Source organism: Lynx canadensis, chromosome D1 (assembly GCF_007474595.2).
Source record: "Lynx canadensis isolate LIC74 chromosome D1, mLynCan4.pri.v2, whole genome shotgun sequence".
In the NCBI taxonomy this organism is placed as follows: Eukaryota; Metazoa; Chordata; class Mammalia; order Carnivora; family Felidae; genus Lynx; species Lynx canadensis.
The window spans coordinates 88,388,833-88,414,539 of record NC_044312.2 but is presented as its reverse complement, the minus strand read 5'-3'; the positions used below and the strand labels follow the sequence as shown (position 1 = coordinate 88,414,539).

The 25,707-nt window shown below is 54.2% G+C and overlaps 1 protein-coding gene across 1 annotated transcript in view; it reads left to right on the top strand.

Annotated features, from left to right (window-relative positions):
- The window catches only part of ABTB2 (ankyrin repeat and BTB domain containing 2), a 175,396-nt gene that overhangs the window by 130,700 nt on the left and 18,989 nt on the right, over positions 1 to 25,707 (top strand). The window contains exons 3-5 of the mRNA XM_030332454.1: positions 3,892 to 4,105; positions 23,240 to 23,392; positions 24,701 to 24,866. Of these exons, the coding sequence (XP_030188314.1) occupies positions 3,892 to 4,105; positions 23,240 to 23,392; positions 24,701 to 24,866 (533 nt within the window). The remainder of the gene's footprint in view (positions 1 to 3,891; positions 4,106 to 23,239; positions 23,393 to 24,700; positions 24,867 to 25,707) is intronic.

The window sequence follows — 25,707 nt, the reverse complement described above, 5'->3', positions numbered from 1 at the left end:
GACCTAAGAGTTTACCCCGGGTTTAACACGCATTAACTCCCTGCACTTGAGCCAGGACCAGCCTGCCAGCTGGGTTTAGAAGTTTCTTTCTTATGTCAGGTCCAGCCGCATAGAGAACTCAGGCGCTTGTCTCTCTGTCCCTCTCTCCCCTTCAACATGTAAATGGGAGGGAACACGAGATACCTTCTTTTTAAAGGTAGCCAGACGGCGTAGGCCTCATTTTGAAGACAGAGCTGCATTCCAGACTCTTACTGCTGTTTTCATTTGATGGCTCATAATGAGGGTTGGACAGACCAGAAACCTGTAGCACCTCTAACCAAGGCTCTCATGATTAGCAAGCAGTGAGGGCCTGCTTTTCCGTGCCTTGTGGGCGTTTCTGGGCTTCAGACTGAGGTTTCATTGAGCTTAGGATCAGCTGATTCTCCAGCGCAAAGGCATTTCTGAAGCAGCTCTGAGTGCCCACCTGCACTAAATCAAGAGTGTCATCCAGTCTGGGCCATGACTTCTCGAATCAGCCGTGGTGACAGGCCAGAGAATCTGTGTCCCCACTCTTAATTGCCGACCGAAGCTTCTATAAGATACAATGAAAATGAGTGTCTAAAAAATGAAATCAAAGACATGTAAAACGCAAGCCAATTTGTAAAAAATTATTAGACATATAATCACTCTGTCAAATTACTGTGAGATTTATTTTAAAAAATTTTTTATGTTTGTTTATTTTTGACAGAGAGAGAGAAAGCAGGGGAGGGTCAGACAGAAAGGGACACACAGAATCCAAAGCAGGCTCCAGGCTCTGAGCTGTCAGCACAGAGTCCAATGCAGGGCTCGAATTCACTAACTGCGAGAGCATGACCTGAGCTAACGTCAGACACTTAACAGACTGAGCCACCCAGGCGCCTCAACTCTGAGACTCTTTTAAAGCTCACTCTCAATTTCTGGAATTAACTTGTTGTGATCCAGTAAAAAAAAAAAAAAAGTAACACACAGTTTGCAGACCTGTCCCAGTATGCAGACCACACTGTGGAGCAGTGACCAAGAGCATGCATTTGGGGTGCGGGGTCCCCAGGTTAAGTCCCGGCTGGTTCACTTACCACCATTTAACGTCCGCGAGCCTGTTTCCTCATTTGTAAACTGGAAATACCTCCCTTATGGGGTGGTTGTGCAGATTAAATGAGATTTAATCTATGTTTTCCCCACTCTCAAGCCTGAAAAATATCAGGGAGCAGGGAGGAAAACCACCCTGGGGAGAGTAACCCAAAGCGAGCCGTTTGCTTTGGCTGTGAATGAGGGCTGCAGAGCCGTGTGAGTTTTTAGATGCCTGATCTGAGTTGTCTGCAGGCATCTGCTTCTTGGTCTGTGAGAGACCGAAGGCACGCAGCTGGGCTTGTGACCAAAAGTCTGGGGACCTCCGTCCCCCGCTGCCACACTGCTGCCTTTGTCCCCCGAACCTCTGGAGGGCCTCTCTCAGTACCTGGCTTCCCTTTAGGGAACACTTAAGAGTTGCTTCCACTTCTTACTTTCTTACTCGATTTTCTTGCCTGCATCCTGGCTGGGAATGTGCTGCCGAAAGGGTTCTACACCGGTAACAATAAAATAATCATAAACATGATGAATGATAATGGCTTCTACCTTGTCGAGCCTTTGAAGCATTTCCACAAGGTCTCTCTCTCTCTCTCTTTCTCTCTCTCTGATGCAATCAGGGATTCTTTGGCTTCTCCCCCATGGTCCTGTGACCCTGCCAAAAGTTATGGCATTTCGACCTGGAGAAATGGAAGCCAGGTTGCAACTTCTCGAAGCCAAGTTAGCTGTGCAATTCGCTGCTGGGAGGCAGGATTGTCGGTGCCAGTTTCTGCCGCCCAGGAGTCCGAGAGCGGGGCTGGGAGCTGGCATCACAGGGCTCAGACTCCTCCTCTCCTGGGAAATGTGGGGTAAGGCTTAATGGCGTGGAAAAAAGTCCTGGAAGCGAGGCCATGGGAGGTGGCCTGGAGAAGAGAGGAACAAGAGTAGTAATAATGGTGTTACAGTTCATCTTTACCAAGGACTCTGTGCCAAGCATGACTTTTAAGTGCTTCACATTTATTATTTATTTGAATCCTCCGAATGTTTAGGTGAGATACGATTATTCCATTTTACAGATGAGGAGATGGAGGCTCTGGTGAGAAACTTACGTAAGGCACAGGGTTGCAAGTACCAGAGCCCTGACTGGAAGCCCGGAGTGCCTGACTCTGGGATCTGCGCTCTCACCTGTTAACCTGCTGATTCTCTCACCTCACCAGACATTAGATTCACCGAGGGAGCTTTTACAAGATAGGATGCGTAGGTCCCGCCCCAGACCGATGAAAGCAGAGTGTTGAGGATGGGAGCCAGGTGTCCACACGTCACCACTCTCGGCCACTCCGGGGGGCACCAGCGAGGAGCAGAGTCAGGTGCAGAGAGAGGAAGGAGGGAGGAGGTGGGGGTGGGGGCACAGGGCTCTCTTTCCTAGTGGAGATCTCCAGTTCCAGGGGTGTCATTTTCCCTTGCTGAGGCTGTCCCAGGAGAACTTGGCCGCTAATGGACCTAAGTGCAGCCCCCCACCCCCCCACACACACCCAGAAGCTGTATTTTGAAATGAAATGGAATGAATGCGCAAGGCTAGTTTTTTTATTCTGTAAATGTTTGCTGAGCACCTCTTATGTGGTAGACCCTGTGCAGGGTGCTAGGATGCAGTGGGGCAGAGAACCAGACTAGAAGAAGCTATAGAATGAAGGTCAATTGAATAAATGAACTGGTCCTGCCATACATGGAATGACACTTCTCTTCGCCAGGTTAAAACCTGCTTGTTTTTCTCGCCTTAGGGCCGGCCTCATCCAGAGGCACTGCCACAGGTGGGGGGGAAGCTGGCCCACAGGGGAGTCGTGTCCCACCACCCCCCCTTGAGTTCTCAGGCCAGAGGAGAATGGAAGGGTGACACTTTTCCCAGAACAGAGGGGCCGGCAGGTGCCTGGGGCTGTTTGGCCCATCCTTTCTCAGCATTGTGGCCTCACACAATGATGGGACATTTCCTGTCCCAGGCCAGCGGGGATATTGAAAAGACTTGACTTGGGCAGAAACACAGCGCAGGATATGGGGACCCAAGGACCCCACAGACTTCAGTGGGTCAGGTCTGGGTCACAGTTCAGCTCATGGTCTTTGGAGTCAGAGACCTGCATTCAAGTGTAGATTCTACCATCTACTAGCCACAGGACCTTGGCTGGTTAAGTTCTGTACACGGTGGCCTCCCGGTGACCAGGGGACTGGAGGGGGTCAGTAAGTGTTTACCAGGTAAGCCTCCATTTCTTCACCTGTATAAGGGGGATAATACTTGGCCCCAGCATCATAAGGGTCGAACGAAAGCTCTTTTGTAGGAAACCGAACACTCGGCATGTAGTGAGCACTCAATGGTGGCGATGATGGCAGTGTTACCTGACGTGTTGGGGATGGAGGCGCCTTCCCTGCTGAAGGACCTGGGCGTTGCACAGGACGACAACCTGGGGCCGTCACCTCCCTGCTGGTGTCACACCCTGGTGCTAGGTGTCTGAGGCTGGGACTCCCTGGCTCAAAGAGAGCCATGGGGTGTTGGAGGGAGTGGGGATGTTGAAAAAGAAACCGCATTAGCATAAGACGGTCCTGCCAGGGCTTTTTAGTTCAGCTATTAAGGCAAAACCCGCAGCGAAAGGAAAACTGACTTGCTCTTGTGCGTGTCTGGGTGACAGTTTCCACCTCCCCCGCCTCTTGGCTCCGGGGTAAACAGTAATTAGGCGCCCAGGCAAGGGGAGCGGTTTCTCATTAGCTACAAGCAGCCTTGGAGGAATGTGGGCAGCGAACTCAGACGTTTTCTTCTCTGTCTCTCCCTTCTGCCCTCCCTGCCAGGTGACCTGGTCTCCCGCGCCATGCATCACATGCAGGGGCGCCACCCGCTCTGTCCTGGCTCCAGCCCCGCCCGCCAGGCCCGTCAGCCACCCCAGCCCGTCACCTGGTCCCCCGACGCCCTCCACACGCTCTACTACTTCCTGCGGTGTCCACAGATGGAGTCCATGGAGAACCCCAACCTGGACCCCCCGAGGATGGCTCTGAACAATGAGCGGTAGGGGTCTCTCTTGGGCTGCACACCAGGTTGGGGGGGGGGCACACCACCCGGTGTGCTGGCTGACCGACTGGTGCCAGCCTGCGTGCCTCTGAGGAAGCGGCTGATGATTCACACGAATCAAGGCCTGGCCCTGGCGTGCGATGGGACTTTTCACCCAGGGTTGAGACACCCAGGGCTCTTTGAGGCTCATGATGGGTTTTGGCTTCCGTCTCTGATTTTCCAGCTCTGTCGCTCAGTTCCTGGGCTCTCCGAAATTCCTTTGCCTCTTTCATGAAAACAGGTATCACACCTGCCTGAGAACGGAGTGAGCCAGGGCTCTGAGAAAAAGCACGCAGGACAGTGTGTGGGTGGTACCTGGCCCTCTGTCACCTGTTTTCATCATGATGATGCCACCGTCCTCTTTGTTGTTGGTAGGGATCTGAGGCACTCTGTGCCCCGTCCCCTCATGTCACAGACAAAAACATCACAGTCTGGCAGGTTACTGGTTGAATAGCCTCAGGATCCAGGCCTGCTGCTCTCACTACAGGAGCCTAACCCTTCCCCATCTGGGAGCAGGGCTGCTAAGAACAGATGTGAAGGTTCTGCACTGCACAAGGGGACCCAATGAGGGGCAGAGGCAGGGGACAAGCACAGGGTCATGTCCGCCTGCAGACAGAGTGCCTTTTCTAATTGGTCTTGACTGCTTTTAAATTTTTTGCTCACTAGAGAGGATCCGTTTTTATAATTTGCCCAGAACATCATAAATGCTGGCATGCGCCTCACCTGGAGGCCAACACGGCCTCCCTGCTGGCTCTGTCCATGGGCTCGAGAGTTGTGTGCCTGAAGGTCCTGGGAGTGAGAAAGACTGGCTTCGGTTTAGGAAGACCCACCAGCACGCATTCCACCGCCCAGCAGGCCCTGGGGCGCGAGAGAGCCCAAGGGGCTCTGTACCGCAGGGTGGAGGAAGGTGACCCGCGGCCTTGACGACAGAAGGCTGCTGCTCTCCCCAGCCCCCACCCCAGCTGGCTGTTGCCTTTGAGTGGCACCAGGTCTTGTCAACTTTGTGGTTCTCACACCTGCTCCGCAGCCAGGCCCACCCCTCCAGTGCCCCCACAGTCACGGAAAACAAAGGTGCAACGCACCCCACTTCATTCAAAACAGCCACCGTGAAACACGGGAAATCCTGCGGACACGTAGCAAACCCGGCGAGCTGGGAATGCAGGGGCCCAGGAGTCAGGTGGTTTGCGTTCATGGACCCTGAGAACTTTGTGCAAGGTTTCAGACCCCTTGGGCCTCTGCTGTAAACAGAGGGGTGGTGATGACGCCGTTGTAAGGACTGAATGGTGATAGTCGACACTTACTGAGGATTTACTGTGTGCTAGGCCCTGTGCTGAGCACTTTACATGCGAACACTCATTGGTGTACACACGGGAAGTGGGTGTGCGTCACAGCCCCATTTTACAGATGAGTAAGTGGAGGCAGAGAGAGATTTGATAACTTGCCAGGGCCACATAAGCTCCGCTCACAACACTGCACATACAGTACTGTCTTTCATTACAAGAGACCTACGGCAGTAATGACCCAGTACACACACAAAGTAGATTCCCAGTAAATGCTACCACTGCTGCTGTTATGACTGGTGTCATCGCTGGATCGTCATTATCTTCAAGGTGGACAGAGAATGCAGGGCCGAGGTAGGGCGCTCTGCTGACACCCAGCAAGAAGGCAGCAGGTGGAGGCCCCAGGCTTCCTGACGAAGCACCCAGCTGGAAGGTGGAACCATAGCCTAGGCCCTAAGCCCCAGCTGTTTCTGCTTTGTGGAGAAATTGTTGTGGTTTCCAGAGTTGGCCGGGAAGGAGAAAGGGCAAGGAAAAAAATGTTGCAGCGGGGGAAGCTTGCTTATTGTTTGGTGAGGTCCTGAGGGCGCTGGACTGGGCCTGGTCACCCAAGCAAAGGTGGCTGGGAGAAGATGAGCCTTCTTTGGGCCCACTGGCCCGGCCTGGGCTGTTTGGCCCTCTGGCTGCGACCGTGGCTGTTGGCTGTGGGGCAGGCCAGGGAGGTGCCCCTCTGCAGGCGTTGAGCCCAGAACCCCTTGGATGTCTTTGCGGCTGCCCTCTGGCTTTTCCCCTGGGACGGTTCCCAGCCCCCAGTGCTCTAAAACGGCACCAGAGTTTCTCTGTGACCTGGGTCGTTGTCTGTGTGTAATTGTGATAGCAGAGCTTCAGTGGTTATGTGCACACGTGTGTGTTTAAGTAGCTTGTTATTTAAAAACCACACTGTCTGTGGCACAAAGAAATTGGTAGCTAAGGCATTTTTCCATGAATCATTTCAAATGACTATTAGATACATGAGAAATTGGAGCCACGATTAGGAAAAAAGTATCCAAACGTTTGAGATTTGGGCACCAAAAGGAGGACACCCTAAAAATACCCAGGCTGGCGGACAGCCTGACAGCTGTCTGGTGGCCCGGCTCTGGGCTGCTGAAGTGGATCCCACTGCACTTGGACCCACGCCGACGGGGCAGGCCCCGGCTGGCCCTTCCTGGGCCCACTGAGCCCACGCTCGGCTGCAGGCTGGGCCACACGTCTCCTTGAGGCACTGCCGCTCTGATATCCTCACCAGAGCTCTGGGAGACTTCCTCCCCTTGCCCACGAGGAGCTGGAATTTTTGCAGGGCCCTGGCTTTGTGAGTCTGGGGATGGCTGGGATGCCTGTCTGTGTCTTTCCCCCCGCTGTATCCCCCACATCATCGACTCTTGAAGCTCCTCCCTGTGTCCCATGTCGGGAGTGGGGGCGTCCGCCCGGCCAGAATCAGACAGGGTCTCTGATTGCCAGCGTGATGGGGGGGGTGGGGTAGTCCCAGAGCTCAGTTTGGTGGCACGGGTTTGGCCACATGGCGACACTGATGGTGCCACTCAAGTCTGTGCTCAGATTTCTGCTCTGAGGAAATTACCCTTCTTCCTTCCCACAGGGGGGCTGTGTGACCCCATCCGTGCCGATGAAGGGTGGGACGTGTGTTCACCCCTCCTGTGTGAAGGTCATCATGGCTTTCCCTGCTAGGCCACGTGCTGCCTCTGCACTGCTCAGCGGGCTTTCGTGTCTCCCCAGAAGGGGCCCTGTTCCCCGGAGCTCCCTGCTCCTGCTCCGGATTTGGGAGGAGTGGAGGTGGGAGGAGGGAGGTGGGAGGAGGGAGTGGCAGAAACAATAGGAGCTCAGGGTGGGCGAGCAGGGCGCTTTGCAAGGGACGGGCAGGCACTCTCGGGCAGGCTTGCGCGGAACGGGGAGCCGGCAGCACCGGGGAAAGCCCCCAGGCTTTGTGCCCAGGCCTGGGCTCAGGTCCAGCCTCCCACACGGGCCCCTCTACGCTTCCGGCTCCTCACCTGTAAAACGGGGAAGATGAAGCGAGATAGCGCACATAAAGCGGCCAGCTCTTCCTTCTAGAGGGCATTTCTACCCACTTGTGTTTCTTTCCTGCCCCACAGATCAGCAAGGTAGGTGCTAGCGTTATCTCCATTTAAAAAAATTTTTTTTAAGTTTATTTATTTATTTTGAGAGAGAGAGAGCACAAGTTGGGGAGGAACAGAGAGAGAGACAGAATCCCAAGCAGGCTCCACACTGTCAGCGCAGAACCCAGCACAGGGCTCAAACTCACTAACACATCATGACCCTAGCGGAAATCGAATCAGCCACTTAACTGACTGAGCCACCACGTGCCCCAGGATTCCCTCCATTTTACAGATGAGGACATGAGGCCAGAGGGGCACCCGCTGCTAAGTGGCCGGGCAGGGACTTGAACCAGGTCCCTCTGACCCGAAAGCCCTTGCCCTTCACGGTGCCAAGCTACAGCCGTCCCACCCGGCTACTCAGACCTGGTCCTAAAGCTCTCAAGGCAATCCCAGGTGGGTCTTGGCCTTGGGGGCCACCTCCACTGGGGCCATTCCAGCCCCACCTACCTCTCCATTCCCAGGACACTTCCCCCGCCACCTTGGGAGAGCCTCGCAGACAGAGCCTCCCTGCACCCTCCCAGAGCGCCTTTCTTGCCGCCAGCTTTGCATCACAGACACCAGCGAGGCACGAGGCAGGGTCTCAAACCCAGGATTAGTCACAGCTGCTGCCCTGCAGGGCATGCCATCACCCGAGACCGGGCTTGAAAAGTGAAAGAACTTGCTGTCAGAGATCCAGGGTTGCCCATGGAGATGGGGGAGCCTCCTTCCCCCGAGGTCTGGAGGAGAATGGACAGCCATCTGGCTAAGTGTGGTCCCTGCTAGTCATGCCTGGGGGCAGAGGGATGAGCTGGCTGAAATGGCCTCCTGGGTGGAAGGTACCTCCTTGGTCCTCACGCCTCGGGGGACGAGGCGTCTGGGAAGTGGGGAGACAGGTCGCGTGGACACAGGAGCGGCAAGAGATCTGCCAGCTCGCCCGCAAATGTCCGGGAGAAAGCATCATCAAGCAGAGCACACGAGGGAGACAGATACGGTCCGAGGTGCAGAGGGGGCTGAGGTACACAGGAGGAGAACTAATTTTCTGCTTCAGAACCTTGGGGGCTGGAAGGCCCGGGCTCAGCAGGTAGCAATCCCAAGTGCATCTGATCTGGCGGCAGCAGCAGCAAAGCCAGGCCTTTGAGGGATATCTGGGAATACTAGAAATGACGCAAGCCACGTGTGCACAAGGCAGTGTGTTTGCTTAAGCCCCTTCCCTCTCCCCAGCCCCGCACGGTGCCCCTTTGTGGAGGGAGTGTCCTGGTGTTCAGGACACTAAGCCAGGAGGAGCGTGGGAGCCTAGCCAGCCTGATTTGAGATGGAGCCTGGGAACGTCTGGTGTCGTGATTTCCTCGGCTGTCAGAGCCCTATCTGAGGAGGGGACTGCTATTCAACACCATGCCTTTCAGATTGGCCTTGCCACTCACTGATTTCAGAGCCTTTGGGCAGTCAGTCCCTCCAAAGCTTGGGTTCTGCAGACCACTGACATGGCATTACAGTCACTTGCAAGGTGTGAGGTCTAAGTGAGTTAACATTCCTAACACTTCTGGAACAGTACCTGGGGCACAGTAAATGCCAGATGTTAGCTGCTAGGATTATTAGCATGACCATTTGTCCCTGGCGGAGGGAACAGCACGCAGTGACCTCGCGGTGGGAGAGAACACGGTACCTAGGAGAGACAGAAAGGGGCGGCGTGGCAGAGCCGGAGAACAGGAGTCGCGGTACAGGATGAATCGCGGACATCCAGCTCAGTGCTTTCTGCGATTGGCTGGTTTTCCTACCCCACTTGATGCCTGGACCCCTCTGAGGGTAAGGGGGAAGCCCTTTCTTCTCTGTTTGCCTTGGTGCTGGGAGGAGAGGCATTCCTACCGAGATCCACCCCGACGCCCCAGCCTGGAGCAGCCTGGCATGTGGTTCTGCACCACCAGACAGGCTCAGGAGGGACGAGGGGCCAGTTTGGTAGTCATCTGAGAACACAGTCCGCATAGCGTTAGTTCTGCTGAGACTACAGGGCCTGCTCGCAGGTCGAAACCCTTGTCCAGGTGAGATCCTGGCAGCAGATAGTGTGTGTCTGGCCCACCTCTTGGCCGCTCTGTTCCGTGTCATGCTAGTCCAGAAGTTTCCAGGAGGTATGTGCACAGAATTTGGAAGCGATGGAGGCAGCAAAGGTGTCGGCCATCACGGGTCCCACCCACTCCCCCGGAAGTCGCTCACCTGTGGTTTTAGGTGCTGGGGAAGAAGAGGAAGACTCCAGGAGCCTCTTGGGTCATCCCGGAGGTGTTCTCTCCGCCATCTCCCAGCAGTATGAAGCGTCAGCTCCTGTTTCTAGGCCTCAGTTTCCTCATTGGTGAAATGGTGAAGGTGAGATGGCAATAAATGAGATAATACAGTGAAGCGCGAAGCTCAGCACCTGGCGCACGGCAAGTATTTATTAAATGGTGGCTGCCCACCCTCCTCCCCGTCATTATAATGGTCGTAAACGTGTTTAGATGACATGTTTGACACCCGCAGTAGGCTGTCTCCATTGCCCTAGAATGACATTTCTTAAAGTGTGACTTTCAAGTGCCATCGCTGTTAGTAATAAATACTATTACTTACCTAACCACTACGACTACCAGTGACGTGTAACTATGACCATGACCACCACTTACAGACACTACTCTGGCTAATCATAGCCAGCATTTATAGGGCACATAGTCAGAGACAGATAGCATCTTAAGTGCTTTAGTTACTAACTCACATTTCTCCCTGGATTTCTGTTGCTCAGTAGGGAAGGGGTATTAAGAGAATTATGAAGAATGGCTTATATGCCTGAGTCTCCAGCCTAATGAGGGAGGCAGAAACAAGACAGGAGACGACAAATGAGCAAAACCCACCAGACAGTGTAAGAGACAGCTTGGCTGCATGATGATGCGTGGGGTCGGCCCTCGGGCCGCGCAGCCTGCCTGGGTTCAGTCCCAGCCCTGCCACTTACAAAGTGGGCATGGCATTCAGCCTCTGTGCCTCGGTCCCTTCTTGGCAGGGGTGTTGGTGGGGAGGGAGTTAATGGACCGAAAGCGCTGAGAGCAGCACGTGGGACGCTCTGTCATCAGCACCACCACCATGTGCAGGGGGATCTCAGGAAGCCTGACGGACTTGGGGGAGGGCGTCAGAACAGCCAAGGCTTTTAACTGGGCCTTCAAGGGCAGCCACAGGGGACTGGGACAGGCTGGGGAGCCTGGGCAGCAAAAGTCACAGAGGGACTTCTGTTGTTTCAAAGTACGTGTTTCATGACAAAACTGAATGTACATTTTAGAAACACAAGAATTCGGGGGAGAGAATTTGGTTTTTGTTCTTTCAAGTTCTCACTGACCGCATATCTAGGCAAATATGTCTAGGTGGGGCTGGAGCCGCTCTCTGGTGGAGAAGTACAACCTCAGAGGTGCCTGAGGGTCAGGGTCGGGGTCAGCTCCTGCCCCTCTGGCTCTGGCGTTGAGCACGTCCAGCCCCCCCCCCCCGAGCCTCAGTTTCCCTCTGTGTGAAGTGAGTCACCTCTGCTGGCCCCTCTGCTTCCAGATTCTGCCTCCTTAAGGGGCACTCCCCAAGTTGTGGGGAGATACTCCCCATACGAGTGAGGTACAAAGAGAGGAGAGGCGCCTCTTTGTTCTACTCCAGATGCAGAAGGGGGGAGGTCTCCCCTCAGCCGAGCGCTTCACATAAATAGGAGGCGCCACGGATAGGCTGTGTGCTCAGTCTGAAGAAGTGGGCTCGTTAATCTTTTGCTCAGCTTGCGAAAGTGTTTTCTTATCAAATAATAGAGATGATGGCAGTGAGGGCTTTCTGCTACTGACTTAGGGTTCCCTTAAATACCATTTCAAGAAGATTTGCAGCGTTAAGCTCTTTTCTCTCTTTTCCTCTCCCCGTTTTTGTGCATTAAATCTCCCATCTGCTACCCAAAGTGGAAGGAAAAGAAATCAGAATGGCTATTGGGTGAATTAGTGCTTGTTTGCCTGTGTTCCCCAGACCGGCGCATCCAGTAACCTCTCAAGTGGCAGAGCAAAGACCCCACTGTTTATGGTCCTGCCGTGTGCAGGGGTCGTTCCTCCCACACCTGGCCCTTCCCCATCACTTCATCCACTTTTTCTTTTCTTCAGAGCACCTTCCTCTACCCGATGTTACCCGGCTCTTCCGTACTTGTCTACTTAATGGTCTGCCCCCTCTCCTCACCCTCTAGAATGTACCATAGATCGGCTTTGTTCCCACTGTGCCCAACACCAAGAACTGTCCCTGGCACTCAATAGGCAGTTGAATACTTTGTTCAGTTATCGAAATAGGGCAAAGAGCCTAAAGGTTGGACACTGACGTCAAACTACCACATGGGGTCTCTGCCCTGCCAGTCCCTAGCTGGGTGACTTTGGGCAAGATACTTAATTTCTCGGGCCTCAACTTCTCAGCTGGAAAATGACTTGATCTGCTTCCAAAGGTTTTTGTGGCAATCATGGGAGGTGATACATTTAAAAGGAAGTAGTGAACAGTAAGCTCTTCGGATGTGGGAGCTGCGATTATCAGTATAATTACTGTTTTCCTCAACCTTCTGGAAGGCCTAAAGTAACGAAATTGTGTTTAATGCATATATAACCCAGAAACAATAGTGAACTTAAACATCGCATCTACTCAGCATGTGTGTGTGTTCTCCCTCCCATGTACCCCCCACCTCGGCCCCTGTCTTTGCTTACTTTAACGCAGGCCTGACAGGAGCCAGGGAGCCAGGCGAGCGACAGAGAAGAAGTAGACCAGATGTCACAAAGGCCTCAGTGAGGACTGTTTGGAGAAGTGATGTGTACACGCTTTAGGTTTATCACAACCCACCACCCAAGGATTTAAAAAACTGGATTTCATCCTCCCGTTGGTTCAAAGACCAAGCAGACTGAGGGTCACACACTCCACAGTCAGCGGGGTACCCGGGCCCCTTACGTGCTCGTTTGCCCATAGCACCTACACAAGATGGGCTGCTGTTGCTAAGTATGGAAGCTGGGGAGTGATTCGATTTGATTTATTTCACGTGGGCCGGAAGAATCTAGTCAAAGCTTTATAGTTTATAAAGCACTTTGCATACACAGTTCTCTGATTAGCTCTCACAGTAGCTCCTGGAGGAAGCCATTACTGTTCCCACTTACAGATGAGCAGACTGAGGCCTGAAAGGGATAAAAGGGGCCGCCCAGGTCACATCTAGGAAGTGGCAGATCAGAGCTCAGGCAGGGAGGTCTGATTACGATAGCGCAGCGTTCACATCGTCAGGGGTGCTGGGTCTCCCCCCGCCTCCCAGGAGAGAGGAGGCAAGACCCCAGGAGCCAGGTCTCTTGGTCAGCACCCCCTCCACCCAGCGTGATTTAGGCAGCTCGCCCTCAACTACTCAGGGCCTCTTCCCCAGCAGACGTGAGTTCACGGGCTCGGGGTGGCCAGCCTGAGGGTGGGCATCTGTCCAGCCCCTGACAAGGACAGGATCCTGGCCCAGCCGTTGACAAGCGCCCGCGGGGGCTGCCTGTTGCGTCTGACTTCCTGCCCCATTGTTGGGGCCACCCGGCCTCACAGAAAAGAAGATTGGGAACTGCCAGGCCTAGGGGCTTCATTCATTGGGAGTGTTTTTGTAACGCAGCAGCCACAATCTCCTTTGTCTGCAGTACCGCCAGGATCCCAGAGAGCCTCGGTGCTGGGAAGTCCCAGCTTTAAAGGGAATGGACTCTGCTTTCTTAACAGTGGCTTCCAAGGCTGAGCTGTTGACATTCCAGAAACTGAGGATGAGGACAGGGTAGCAGCTGAGACGCGGTCAGGTCGGGCTGATTTCTGGCCCTACTTTCATGCCCCACCTCGGACAGGACAGCCGTCTGGGACTTGCCCCTGCTTTGCTACTTTAATATTGGACGTCAAGGGGGAAAAGACTCTTGAGAGGTCTAGAGAATACACCTGAGGCTTTGGGGCCCGGCCCAGCCCTCCATTCATTCCTTGTGGACCTCAAGGCTGATGGAGGTGAGGTTGTGGGTGTAGACGCTGGGAGTTCGGGTGGGGCCTGGGTGAGCCACTGAGGCGAGCCTTCTCTCCAGCCTGCCTGCCTCCCGGGTTTGGGCCAGCCAGCAGGCTCACAGCATTTTGTGTGTGGCAGTTTGGTCTCGTCAAAGACCCTAGAATCTTGTGTTTGTTTGTTTTTCCTTTTGAAGCCAGAAAGATTGCCAGTGGCTAGCTATGTGGCCTTGGACGTATGTCCAAACCTCTCAAAGCCTCAGTTTCCACATTTGTAAAACGCACACCAATAATTATACCTCCCCTGCAGGGTGGCTGTATTAGAAAGAGGGTAATGCTTGCAGAGTGACCTTATGCTTGCTCAGCACATAGTAGGTCCTCAACAGATGGTAGCAATATGGCTTTACTGTCCAGAAGCCAGTGCCAGAGTCTTTCCTGAAGCTGCGGTGGGGATGTGGGTGCAGAAAGCAAGGTCAGTCCTAGGAGCCCGCACCGGCTGGGTGTCCTGCCATCTATGGCTTGGGTCAAAGCCACCAGCTGCCAGTCAGGAATTCCCCCCTTAATCTCTGTCAGGCCTCAGGAGCCCCATGCCCCTACCTCCTCCTAGAAGTTTCTAGAAACTCTTTACCTGACAGTGTGAATGGGTCATCTTTTTGCCTTAGACCGTGGAGGAAGGGGAGGCAAGTTTTGTGTGATTGTTCTCTGCTGACCCCAAGCAGGAATGCTATCCAGAGACCCTAAATAAAAGACACCCCCCCGCCCCACCCCAGGGGTCTGTGAGATAAATCAGCAGGACAGCGGGGCCACAGCCTCTTCCCAAGCCTGCCTTGCTTGGCAGAGGCTGATGGGTGGTGGCAAGTGCCCTCACTGTGTTTGTGATCACGTCGGAAGCCCTCGCCCGTCTGGCTTCCATATGGTGAAAGAGTTTGTGGTCTCTTGCCGGCACAGACGCCGGGCATGGCTGAGGCAGGCAGGGCTCTTGCACATGGCAGCAGTGAGCTCCCTAGGTGAGGTGCAGGGGAGGTGTGGCCCGTAGGCCAAGGGAGCCGCACCCCGGTGAAGTGGAGAGAGGCCCGCTTTCACGCCGCCCCCTGCCAGGGGTGTGGGAAGGGTGCTACTCTGGCCTCCTGGACCAGCTGCCTGCCCATGAGGCCACCATGCGGGGAGGTTGGGCCTGAGAAATGCGCCAGGTGCCTTTGACCTCACAGCACTCGGGAGCCCTCCCTGGGGCGTGAGAGAGGGCGGAGATGTGGCGGCCCGTGTGCCGGCTCCCCTGGAATCCGCACCGTCTCGCCCACACGGATGCCACCCTGGAGTGAGGCCCACTTACCAAAGACAGATGGCTGGGTCCCCTCCACCGAGGCGCAGCGCCACGCTGACATCTGCAGAACTACATGTGCCGTCTCCCTCCCTGGGAAGGCTCCGCGACAACATCCTAGCTGGGCCCCGCCTCCGCCCCGAAACTGCTTGAGCCCCAGTCAACTGAGCCCCGCCCCAGGAAACTGCTCCTGGGTAGAAAATCCTCCTGTGAAATGGTTGTCTTTTTATCTGGGAAGTATTTTCTTTTTCTGAAGGGAACCCTTTGCCAATACCCAAGCCGACTCGAGCCTCCAGGAATGAAAGACGAAGCGGGTCCCCATTTCACGAGCTCGTTTGCCTGCAGAGAGTTGGGCCAGATGCCCTCGACCTCGTAGCACTCGGAGCCCCCTGGGAAGAATTCTGGAGCCCTGCAGAGAGTTCTGGAGTGAGAGCAGACCCCTGAAAACACGTTAGCAACCAGAGGGCTTTGCCTCCCGGAGTGAGGAACATGCCACACGTTTACCAATTCAAAGAGTTCTGACGTGGGCCCCCGTGCGGAGGGATGGGACATGCCCGTGAGCGGAAGTCTCTGTCTTCGAGAAACTATAGTCTAGGGAGAAAGCAGGCACAAGTGAGACCCTGACAAGTAGGGTACATGCCGTGCAGGTGCGGAGGGCCTGCTTCAGGGTGGGCAGAGGCCTCCCACTGCCTGGGCGGACGGCAGGAGCCAGGGGCTGTGCTCTACCGAGGCACCCTGACACGACGATGACTGGATGTCTCGGTTCGCCTGAGCTGGTTCCGGCTTGCACCTGCTGTCCCGGCGTCCTTGGCAACGACACTCCTTTTTCCCTTCAAAAGTGGTCCAATGTGGGTGACAAAAGACGGGGCTAGTGTGCCTCAAACTCCTCATCCCTAAGATGAGGGGGATGAGGAAGAGTGCAGAAAGTAGAAGACCAGGGCCAACTCTCTACGCTGAGTGACAGCAGAAGGTACCATGTAGGAGCTCGGGGGCTGGGGGACACTGCCAGGGACTGCATCCCAGCTCTGCCTCTTACCCAGGTGCATGGTTGGGGGCAAGTTACTTCACCTCTCCAGCCCTCAGTTTCGCCGTGTGTAAAATGGGATAATAGTACCTGCTTTGTGACACAGAGAGGAGGATCGAAGGAGTCAAGAGATGTGAAGGGCTTGAAATGGTGCCAGGAGCTTAGCGTGCTCTGTAGACGCTAGCTCTTCGTGTTTCTCTGTTTTTTCCTGGAGCCTCTTTTTCTGTTTTCAGGAGCCAAACCAAGATGCCCCAGTATTCACACGACTGGCCTCCCGCCCCAGTGCCCACTTTGTGGCTCCCATGGAGCCTGATGGGCAGTCACTGGGAAGAGGCAGAGAAATTGCTCACAGCTACTCCTGACTTGGTGTGTTCTAAATTTATATCCATATGCATATCTGGGCAAGTACAGGGCTTTTTAGCACCTCTAACCCGTAACACGTGAGTTTTAATAAGAGCAGTGTATTTCCCCCTCAGAAAGCCCTGAGCTCTGCCTCTGACAGCGGTCCCTTGACCCCACGGGGAGACTCTGCCGTGGGTCAGCCGCTCCAGGTCCTGAGGCGGAGGGGCTGGTGGAGAAGATAGGCCTGGGGGTCGGAGGAGAGATGCTTTCCCAACTCTGACTCCAAGCTAGGCCAAACCATTCCGGTTTACCAAGCAATTCTAGAAAACTAATTAGTCCAAGATGTGAACCGGACTAGAATTGCTTCCTTTGTGCTGCAAGTAGCATCTGACTCTGGTGGGACAGCAGTGGGTTTTTCCTTCCTGGACTGTTTGGCCTGGTGTTTGAGGCCACAGCGGCTCTCAGAAATCTTAGGCAACCTGTGGTGAAGGCCTCAGAGCCGGCATGGGAGAGCCGGCCTTCTCCCAGAGAAGAGCTGCATTTGATTGGACAAAGCTTGGCCTCTTAGCCGGTTCCTGATGGTGCCACTCTGCAGCCCCAGCCCGGACAGCACAGCGGGGAAGGACGTGGGAGCAGTGCGTGCAGCGGGGAGATCACCCTGTGCAACCCCCCGGCTTGGCAGGGGCCCCAGCTGAAGGTGGGGCGAAGTCAAGGGAAGAATTTAGGGCTGAGGGTGGGAGACATTCTGGCGGGCCCCTGTGAGGTTCCTCGCCCGTACTAAGGGTGCACACAGGCAGGGTGGGCTGGGCGTACTGGGGAATGGGGAAATCTCATTAGAGAGGGAGCCTGAGGCGTCGTGGACCTCCCCAAGCCCTCCCGGCCCCCGGAGCCAGGCCCGCACCCGAGCCCTCCGTGCTCCCTGCCAAGAGTGGAAGTTAAGAAACCACAGCCCGGTTTTCCCAGGGCTGAGCTCAGGCCAGGTCTTGAGGCCCTGCCCGGCCGGTGGGCACGTCTGTGGGGCTGCCTGCGTGCTCATATCCGCTTCCTCACAGGTGGGCACAGGGGGGACATACCTGCCAGTTGGGGACAGAGGCACAAGGCTTTCTCGTGCCCAGGGCTTGGGTCGCACAGCCTCCAGTTACGGGCCTGTGCCCCTCTGCCAACCTGTCTCTCTCTCTGAGGCCGCTACCCACCTCCGGGAAGAACAGAGCCTGCTTTGAGCTGGAAATTAGAGTCGTTTCCTGTTCCATGTTGTTAAGACACTGCTTACAGGGCTGTAATCCCAATAAATCATATGCTTGCTGAGTGGGGCAGGGTTTATTTATTTATTTATTTTTTTTTCCAGGCTGCAGGGACCTCTTAAAACCAAGCCTTAAGAAGTTTATTCTCTTTGGTTTGTTTTTTTTTTTTTTTTTTTTTTTTTTTTAAGGGGGAAAAATGGCTTTTGCAGGCCCAGCCCCGTCAAAGGGCCTTATGAGATCCTTGGCTTGATATACTCAGGCTCAGGTATATGATTCATTTAAAGAGATATGAGGAGAAACTGAGTCATGACACGTGGATCCGGTCTCCCCGTTGCTGCTGGATGAGACACTTGGCCTCGTGGGGTTTCTATTTCCTCCCCTAGCAACTAAGAGGACTTGGTCAGGCAGTTCCCAGCCTCTCCACGTAGAAGCCCCGTTTATACTGGTACGCTTCCTGAACATTCCCAGGTGACGGTAGTGGCTGTTTTATGCACAGAAGGACACACACTGCCAGTCAATGACCCTTTTAGGTGGCTTGGTTTGTCACAGCAGCAACCCCACCTGATGTGTGTGTGTTCACGCGGGTGATGGTTTTAAGGTTAGGCCACCAACAGCACTTGGGGCGGCCAGGGGGATGCAGGTCCCTGGCGGTAATTCCATGCCCGCCTCCCACCTCACACGTTCGTGAGTCTGTGTCCCTTGCTGTCACCCCGTCCCCTGTGTGAGATCCTTGACTGCCAAGGCCCAGAACCTGCACTGCCAGAAACAGCTTCCGGATCCCACTCGACATGGTGGTTGCATTTGTTTTGTCTGTTTTATGAGCTGGGACGGAGTGGGTGATGGGCAGTTTGCTGGCAGGCTTTTGCAAGCTTTGCATGTTTATACTTGCTGGAGGGCCGGGGGAGGGGAGAGTTGGCTGGACTTGAAGAAGGCCACGGCTGAGGCATTTAGTAGGACCAGATTCCTATTGGCTTTTTTGCTAGTATGTGTTTTCTCTATCAGCAGATACTAACGTAGTACTAATAGTTAACCTCTACTGAGAACTTGGCCTGTGCCAAATGCTGTGCTAAGCACTTCGCATACATGCTTCTTGTGAGGCGGTCCTATTGTCTATACCCATTTTGCTGATGGCACAGCTGAGGCTGAGGGTGGGGTAACTTGGGCAGGATCATGACTGAATTCATTGGGAGGGACACCGGATCCCAACCCAGGAGGTCCTCTCTGGAACCCACGGTCTTGATCACTGCAGATAGATACAGCTATTGTCATGTGGAGTCTAGGAGACCGCAAAAGAGATTCTCACAATGGAGAAAACATCTAGAAGCTACTGACATCCCTTCTTTAATAGGAACACAGGCCCAAAGAGTGTACTGATCTGCCCCGGGTTCTAGAGTCAACGCACCTGCTTCCAGGACAGGGAGGCTTTCTCCCAGCGAGGACACTGCGGGGCAGGGGGTAGGAGCCTCAGTTCGCTGGGCCAGGCAGGTGCATTCAAAGCATACACGATTGTGGAAATGGCCAGACCATGTGCCGCCAGAGGCAGAATCCCAGCCCCGTGCTCAGCCCAAGAACAGACTTGTCTTAAGGTAGTGAGGCTCGAAGTGTGGTCTGGGAACCCCTGGGGTCCTGAGACTTTTCAGGAGTCTACAGAGTCAAAATTATTTTCATAATAAGAAGGGGTTATTTGCCTTTTCACTCTCATTTCCCCACAAATGTCCAGGGGAGCTTTCTAGAGGCTGTGTGACGTGTGATAACAGTATCACTGATGGCTGATGGGGGATGTGAACTTGCATGTTCAGATGTTTTAACATTTTCTGTTTTGATTTCTGATACAGTAAATAGTGGTAGGATAACGCACATAAACAAAAGCTCTTTGGAGGCCTCAATAATTTGTAAGAGTACAAAGGGCGTCCTGTGACCAGAACACTCCAGAACGACTATTGAGAGGTACCGGACCCAGCGAGGGGGAAACCTGGCGACAGAGTGGCAGCACAAAGGGGGTTCCTTCAGCCCTGCCCCCTCTCCCTGCCTCGGGCACAGCAGATGCCCACCCTAGCCATGAAAGGCTTGTGGCCAAGCTCAGCGTAGAAGAACAGCAAGAGGAGGGAAACAGCCTTTTTCTTTGGGAGGGATAAAAGCTGGAGACCCTGAGGACAATGCAGATGTCAGTCATTCCTAGCCTTGCTCCTCTGGAGCCCTTTCACCCTGCAGTTAGGATGTAGCCGCCGCCAGTACAGATGGGAGTTTTTATAGGGATTTTCCAGAATGTCCAGAAATACAGGCCAGCTTCTCAGCATGTTCAGTGGGCTAGATGAAATTACCAGAAAGGAAATAGGAGCCTGGAACCCACAGGTTAAGGGAAGGATGTTACTGAGTAAGTCCATGAATTGCTTGTCATTTTATCTTCTCTTGGACCACAGGGTCAATGGGTAGGCCAAGGAAAAGAGCCTGAAGAGGTCAGTTTGGGGGCTGGTACCGCCTTGTTTGTGGACAGGTGGATGCCAGCCACTACCCCAGAGGCAGAGGGACACTCTTAACCCTGGAGGATTTCTGTATGTTGAGAATATCAGCCAGTGTTCAATTCAGGAACCAGAAACCACTCTAGGTATTTTAAGCAGGAAGGGATTTAATGCAAGGAATTAGATGCCAACAGAATCATTAGAAGGGCTCAAGGATCAGGCTCAAGGACAAAACCGAACTCATCCAACCAAGGGGACTGCTCCCTCTGAGACATTCCCTGGAAATGCAACTCAGGACTGAAGCTGCAATCAAGAAATCTCTGTCATCACTTTCAGTGACACTACCACTGCCTTTGAAGCACTCAGGAAGGTGGAAAATGGACACTGGAATGTTGTATGAGAAAAGAAAAAATAGACCTCATGCTTCATGACCTGGCTTGCTACCAGAAACAGGCAAAGGGGGCACAAGTATGGCCTCTGTCTCACATCCATTTACCAGATCTCATGGAACTACATATTAATGGCAAAACCTAATTTGCATCCAGAACCCCAGCTGCAAAGGAGTCTGGGAAGTGTAGTTTTCAGCTTTTTATGTCTCCAACAAAGACAGCAAAATGGAGGCTGAATGAGCCCATCCCCAATACCTGCCCACCAAAGTTATTGATACTGTTTTTTCATGTGCTGAGTTCTAAGAGGCACAGAGCATATGAATCATAACACCATCTGATTAGACTTGGTGATTCCCCAAGTTCCCTCTTGGATTTCCCCTAGTGCAGCTGGGAGATGCCACTTGGAGCTTCAGTGACCATACTTGGCACTTGGTCTTGGCTGTTGGCCACAACAGGGAAGAATGGCTGGCAAATCCATGAACTATCTTTTCATTTATACTTCAGTCCCAATGCTGGTGGTTTAGATAAAGCCTTCCCCTTGGATCCAAAGGACTGTTATATATAGAATCATGTCTCTGAGTTTGCCTTCTAGCACTGCAATGCAAGAATTGGAAAATCCAAGAATATTTACAGAGAATTCAAATGGGCATATATAATCAAGAAAATTGTTATAAACAGAGGAGTAGTGCACAAATGGCTTGTTGTTTCTTCCTACATTCTACAGGCTTCTTCCATAGAGTCTTGGCTTTCCCACTCTAGCAAGTCAACACTGTGCCCTTGAAAATTACATGCCATTCTTTTCTGGGCAGAAATAGGAGTTGGTCCAGAATTAAAAACTTAAGACGCATCGTAGTAAGTTCCTGAAGCTCGGCCATACTTTTAGTCATTCAGCCAGCGTTTATTGAGGACCTATTACGTTCAGGTCCCATGCTGGGGATATTTGGGAGTACACAGACATGAGCAAGCCATCGTTTTTGTCCTGAGGCGGAATAGTCTACTCAGGAAGATGAGACACATCCAATGATGGAAGAGCAAGTTCTAAGGGATCTTGGATCTAGGAGTGGGAGGGCTTCTGGAAAGAGGTGGTACTGGAACTGAGCCTTGAAGGGTAAACAGGATTTAGACGGGCCGAGGCGAGAGCAGATTCGTTCTCTTGAGGAGGTAGGAAGGGCAGGTGCCTGCTGGTCTGCTGTGTCCTGGTGAATGTTGTGAGCCAGGACTGGAAATGGGTTGGGGTGAGGGCACCCTTGAAGCCAGGGCCAGCCAGGCTTCCTCAGCCCGTGACTCATCCTCACCACTGCAGTTACTACACTTGGACCCTGATACATTTTCTGAAATGACAGAGCCCAGAATGTCAAAATAGCTTCCCAGGTAACCACCTGCAGGGTTACATCTGGTTTAATTTTGTTTAAAAATAAATAAAAGCATCGTTTGTCCTCAATGAGAGAAGCTCTTAAAATTTTGACAACATCCTAAGCATTCGGAAACCTGAGACCAGAGATCTGAGGGTCTCAACGTTGATTCCCTGCAGTCGACTGACTTAGTGACTGAAAAAGGAGAATGGAAGTCTTTTTCCCGGTCACAGTACCTCTCTGCATGTCTAGGAGTAAGATGGTGGTGACAGCAGAGGCCTAATGCTCCAGGAGCCCAGGACGTCGGAGGGCGTGGGGTGCGGAGGCATCAGGAGGGCGGGGAGCACACACAGGAACAAGAGGTGGACTCAGGCTGTCATTAGAGAGAACAGCCACAAGGGGCAGCGCGCCAGGGCTGCCTCACCCTTGTGACCAGGCAAGGAATGTTGTGGGCAGAGCAGGCTGGTTGTCCATCGAGTCATAAAGCTGAAAACTGGCTGTCAGGGCCGCCCGCGGCAGTGAGATCCACTGGACTGTGAAGTGGTCTCCCCAGGAGGTCTTCGCCATGGGAGACTTGCCAGAACTCACGGAGGACAGGAGGGTAGGACGGGAGGAAAGCCGCTCTCGGATGAAATGTAGATCCAGCACGATGGGGGTGGGAGGGCCTGGGGCAGGGAGAGGGCGGGACCCTGCGTGGAGGTGCAGTTGTATTGCCCAGTGCCCCAGGGCACCAGTCACATGCCTTGTGCATGGCGCCCCCTGGTGACACAGGGAATACCTTGGGAATGGTGCCCCCTGGAGTTTGCAACTCAGAGGCCTCAGGAGCAGAAGTCTCTCCCTGCTTCCACCTAGCGCCCCACGTCGCTGTGGCCGTGGGTTCTTCGTGTTGGGCCCCGAGACTCTTCCTCCCCGTAGGACTTGGAGCGGAGGCAGCTCTGGCCTGTCATAGGAAGTGACGTGGGGCCCACCTCAGCCCAGGTGCAGGTTGAGGAAGGAATGACATCAACTATGCATGTGTAGTGTGATCCACATCATCTGACACAGCTTCACGACAGCCCTGAGAAGCAGGTGTTACCCCATCTCACAGATGCAGGGAGCAGGCCCGGGCTGTGTTTGTGGTGATGGAACACAGCTGCTAACGGCAGAGCTGGGTTGGGGGCCCGCCCGGGTCTGTTGGACTCTGTCCCCTGCACGCACCCACCACCCGGGAGGCAGTCTCTCCCTTCTGCAGACAGAGACCCGGAGACCCCATCTGAATTCTTTGGGGGGGGGGGGATGGGAGCTCCCAACTTGATGCACCGGCAAACGCCTTGTTTCATTGGTCACCCTCAGGCCCTCAGTTCCACACGTGGCCTATGACGGGAATTTCTCCCGACCCAGGACAGTGTCTGTGGAATGGGGCACACTGGGGTCTCAGCGAGGAGAGGGAGCCAGCCCCCTCCACACCTCTCAGCCTGAAGGTTACGGGTGACCGGCCTCTACAGCCGTTCGCCGAGCGTGCGTGGGAGGGGGCCCCCCACCGGCCTGACCCTCTCTCTCTGCTGCCTCACAGGCCCTTCATGCTGCTGCCGCCACTGATGGAGTGGATGCGCGTGGCCATCACCTACGCGGAGCACCGCCGCAGCCTCACCGTGGACAGCGGCGACATCCGGCAGGCCGCCCGGCTGCTGCTGCCCGGCCTGGACTGTGAGCCCCGGCAGCTCAAGTACGGACCTGGGGAGGAGCGAGGCTGAAGGGCTTGGGCTCCGCGCCGGGCTTCCCTCGCCCCTCCCGCTCCTGGAGGTTGGGAGGGCCCCCCCTATCCCCCCACCGTGGTGCCCCTGCGTGACCACGCCTGTCAGAACTAATCACTCCCGACTTTGGCTGCTTTCTGGGTTCATCTTCTAAAGCCGCTGGCCAGGTGCACAGAGCAGACACGCGTTTGGGTTTGGACAGGAGAGCTCTCACAGTCTGGCTCTTTGGGATATTTGGGCACGAGCAGCAGAGGCGGGTCCCTCTTCTTCTCTGTTCCTGTATTTGCCACTGTTTTCCTGAACTCTTCCCGGTGTAGGCGCTGGGCTGAGCCCTTCCTTTTCACATGTGTTATCTTGGGCCTCAGGACGACTTTAGAGAAGGGGGTGCTGTAAAGCCCATATTACAAATGGAGAAACTCAGCTAGCAAAGCGGCCTTGCCTAAATTTGAACCCAGGTCTATATGGCCCAAGCCGTGGCTCTTAATTTCCTTCCCAGCATGGCCATCTTGTATTGGACTGGTCTCCTAAAGTTGTCTGAAGAATGGTTTCTGTGGCTACTGTTCGATGAGAGCCTTGCATCTTTTTCTTTTTTTTTTTTGACCCTCTGGCCCAACCCCAGTTATAGTTATAGCCTCCTCTGTCTCCACGGCAAATTCCCAAAGTCATTCTGGGACGTGAACTTTCCACACTTTGGTCCAACCAGGGCTCCAGGCTGAAGCCACCTATGGGAAGCCTGTCCCGCGCCCTCTTGTAGATGTGGTTTTTCAATTCGTGACCCTCCCTGGTAGGATGGCTTGATGGCAGTGGACTTCTGGGCCATTCTCCACCATCTGTTTGGTAATTCTGGGCCTCCTCGGGAGGCCTTCAGGAGAGAGGGCGTAGAGCCAGGAACTGGAACTTGGCCACAGTGGCCATCCCGTAGGCCGGGTGCAGCCTTCTCCCCGCAGGAAGTTCACTGCCAAGTCCACACCCCGACTGGAGCTGCTTCCTCCTCAGGCTGAACCCCTGGTGGGTTATTTCTGATGGGACCTGGTTCCCTGATGGTGGACAGCTCTTCTGTGTCGTGTGTGTAGAAGAACGGAAGTATGGACGCTTGGCAGCATGGCGCACGCCAAGGCCATTCTTTGCCGATCCAATAGCGATTCCTGTCCTTCCCATCTGCCCTGTCATCCCCCCACTCAGCCTGGCGTAGCTGTGCCACGTCTCCTTGAGGGGCGATGTCCTAGCCAAAAGTGTCACACGCGGTCACACTCACACACCTGTGGGTCTTTTCTGCACAGACCCGAGTGCTGTTTCAGCTCCTTCCGGAGGCTGGATGCCCGAGCGGCTACCGAAAAATTCAACCAGGACCTGGGTTTCCGCATGCTCAACTGCGGAAGGACAGACCTCATCAACCAGGCGATCGAGGCCCTGGGCCCGGACGGGGTGAACACTATGGACGACCAGGTGCGTGCGGAGAGCTCCGCTAGCCAGGCATAGGGCACAGAGTCGGGGCCTCGTCATTGCCGGGTGGTGGCCCAGTCCTTCTGTCCCAAACCTGAGAGCCGCTCAGCTCTGTGCTGCTGACAAACGGGCGGCCTCCCAAATCGCGCCCTGCCTGTTCCTGGTGAGACGTCAGCTCGAAGACCTTCCTAGCACCCCTTGGAAAACCCTTGTAACGGAGGTTCTGCCTCCACTGTCTGGAGGGCTGGAGGCTGTCCCAGATGGCTCAGGGCTGGGACAAAGTCCAGAGGAGTCAGCTGGATTTCCAGCTTTGGGCGTCAGTCACGAGGGCGTGCTTTAGGGCACCTCGTGCGCCTCCCGCGTGCCAGGCCCGCGGAACCCGCCGCCTTGGTGGCAGTAGTAGGCAAACACGTGCTAGGAAATAGAGACGTCCAATACAGAGCAGATTCATGAAAAGTGCTAAGGAGTAAAATCGAGCTGGAAAAGGAAGCGTTGGAAGTGACTTATAATTTTAGGTAGACTTTAACTTGAAGGTTTTTTTTTTTGTTTGCTTTATTGTTTTTGCTCTGAAGAGCTCACATTTATAGAGCTCACTGCTATGTTCCAGGCACTGTTCAAAGCGCCTTGCACAGATGAACTCATTCAATCTTGACAGCAGCCCTGTGATGTCCATACTATCATTATCCCCATTTTACCGATGAGGAAACTGAGGTACAGAGAAGTTGGTTTACCCAAGGCCACACAGCTAGCAAGGAGCAGAGCTGGGCTTACAAGCCATCTGACTCCAGGCCCTTCGCCACAAGGCACTGTCCGGTTTGTTTATCTGACGCGGCCTTGTGAGTCC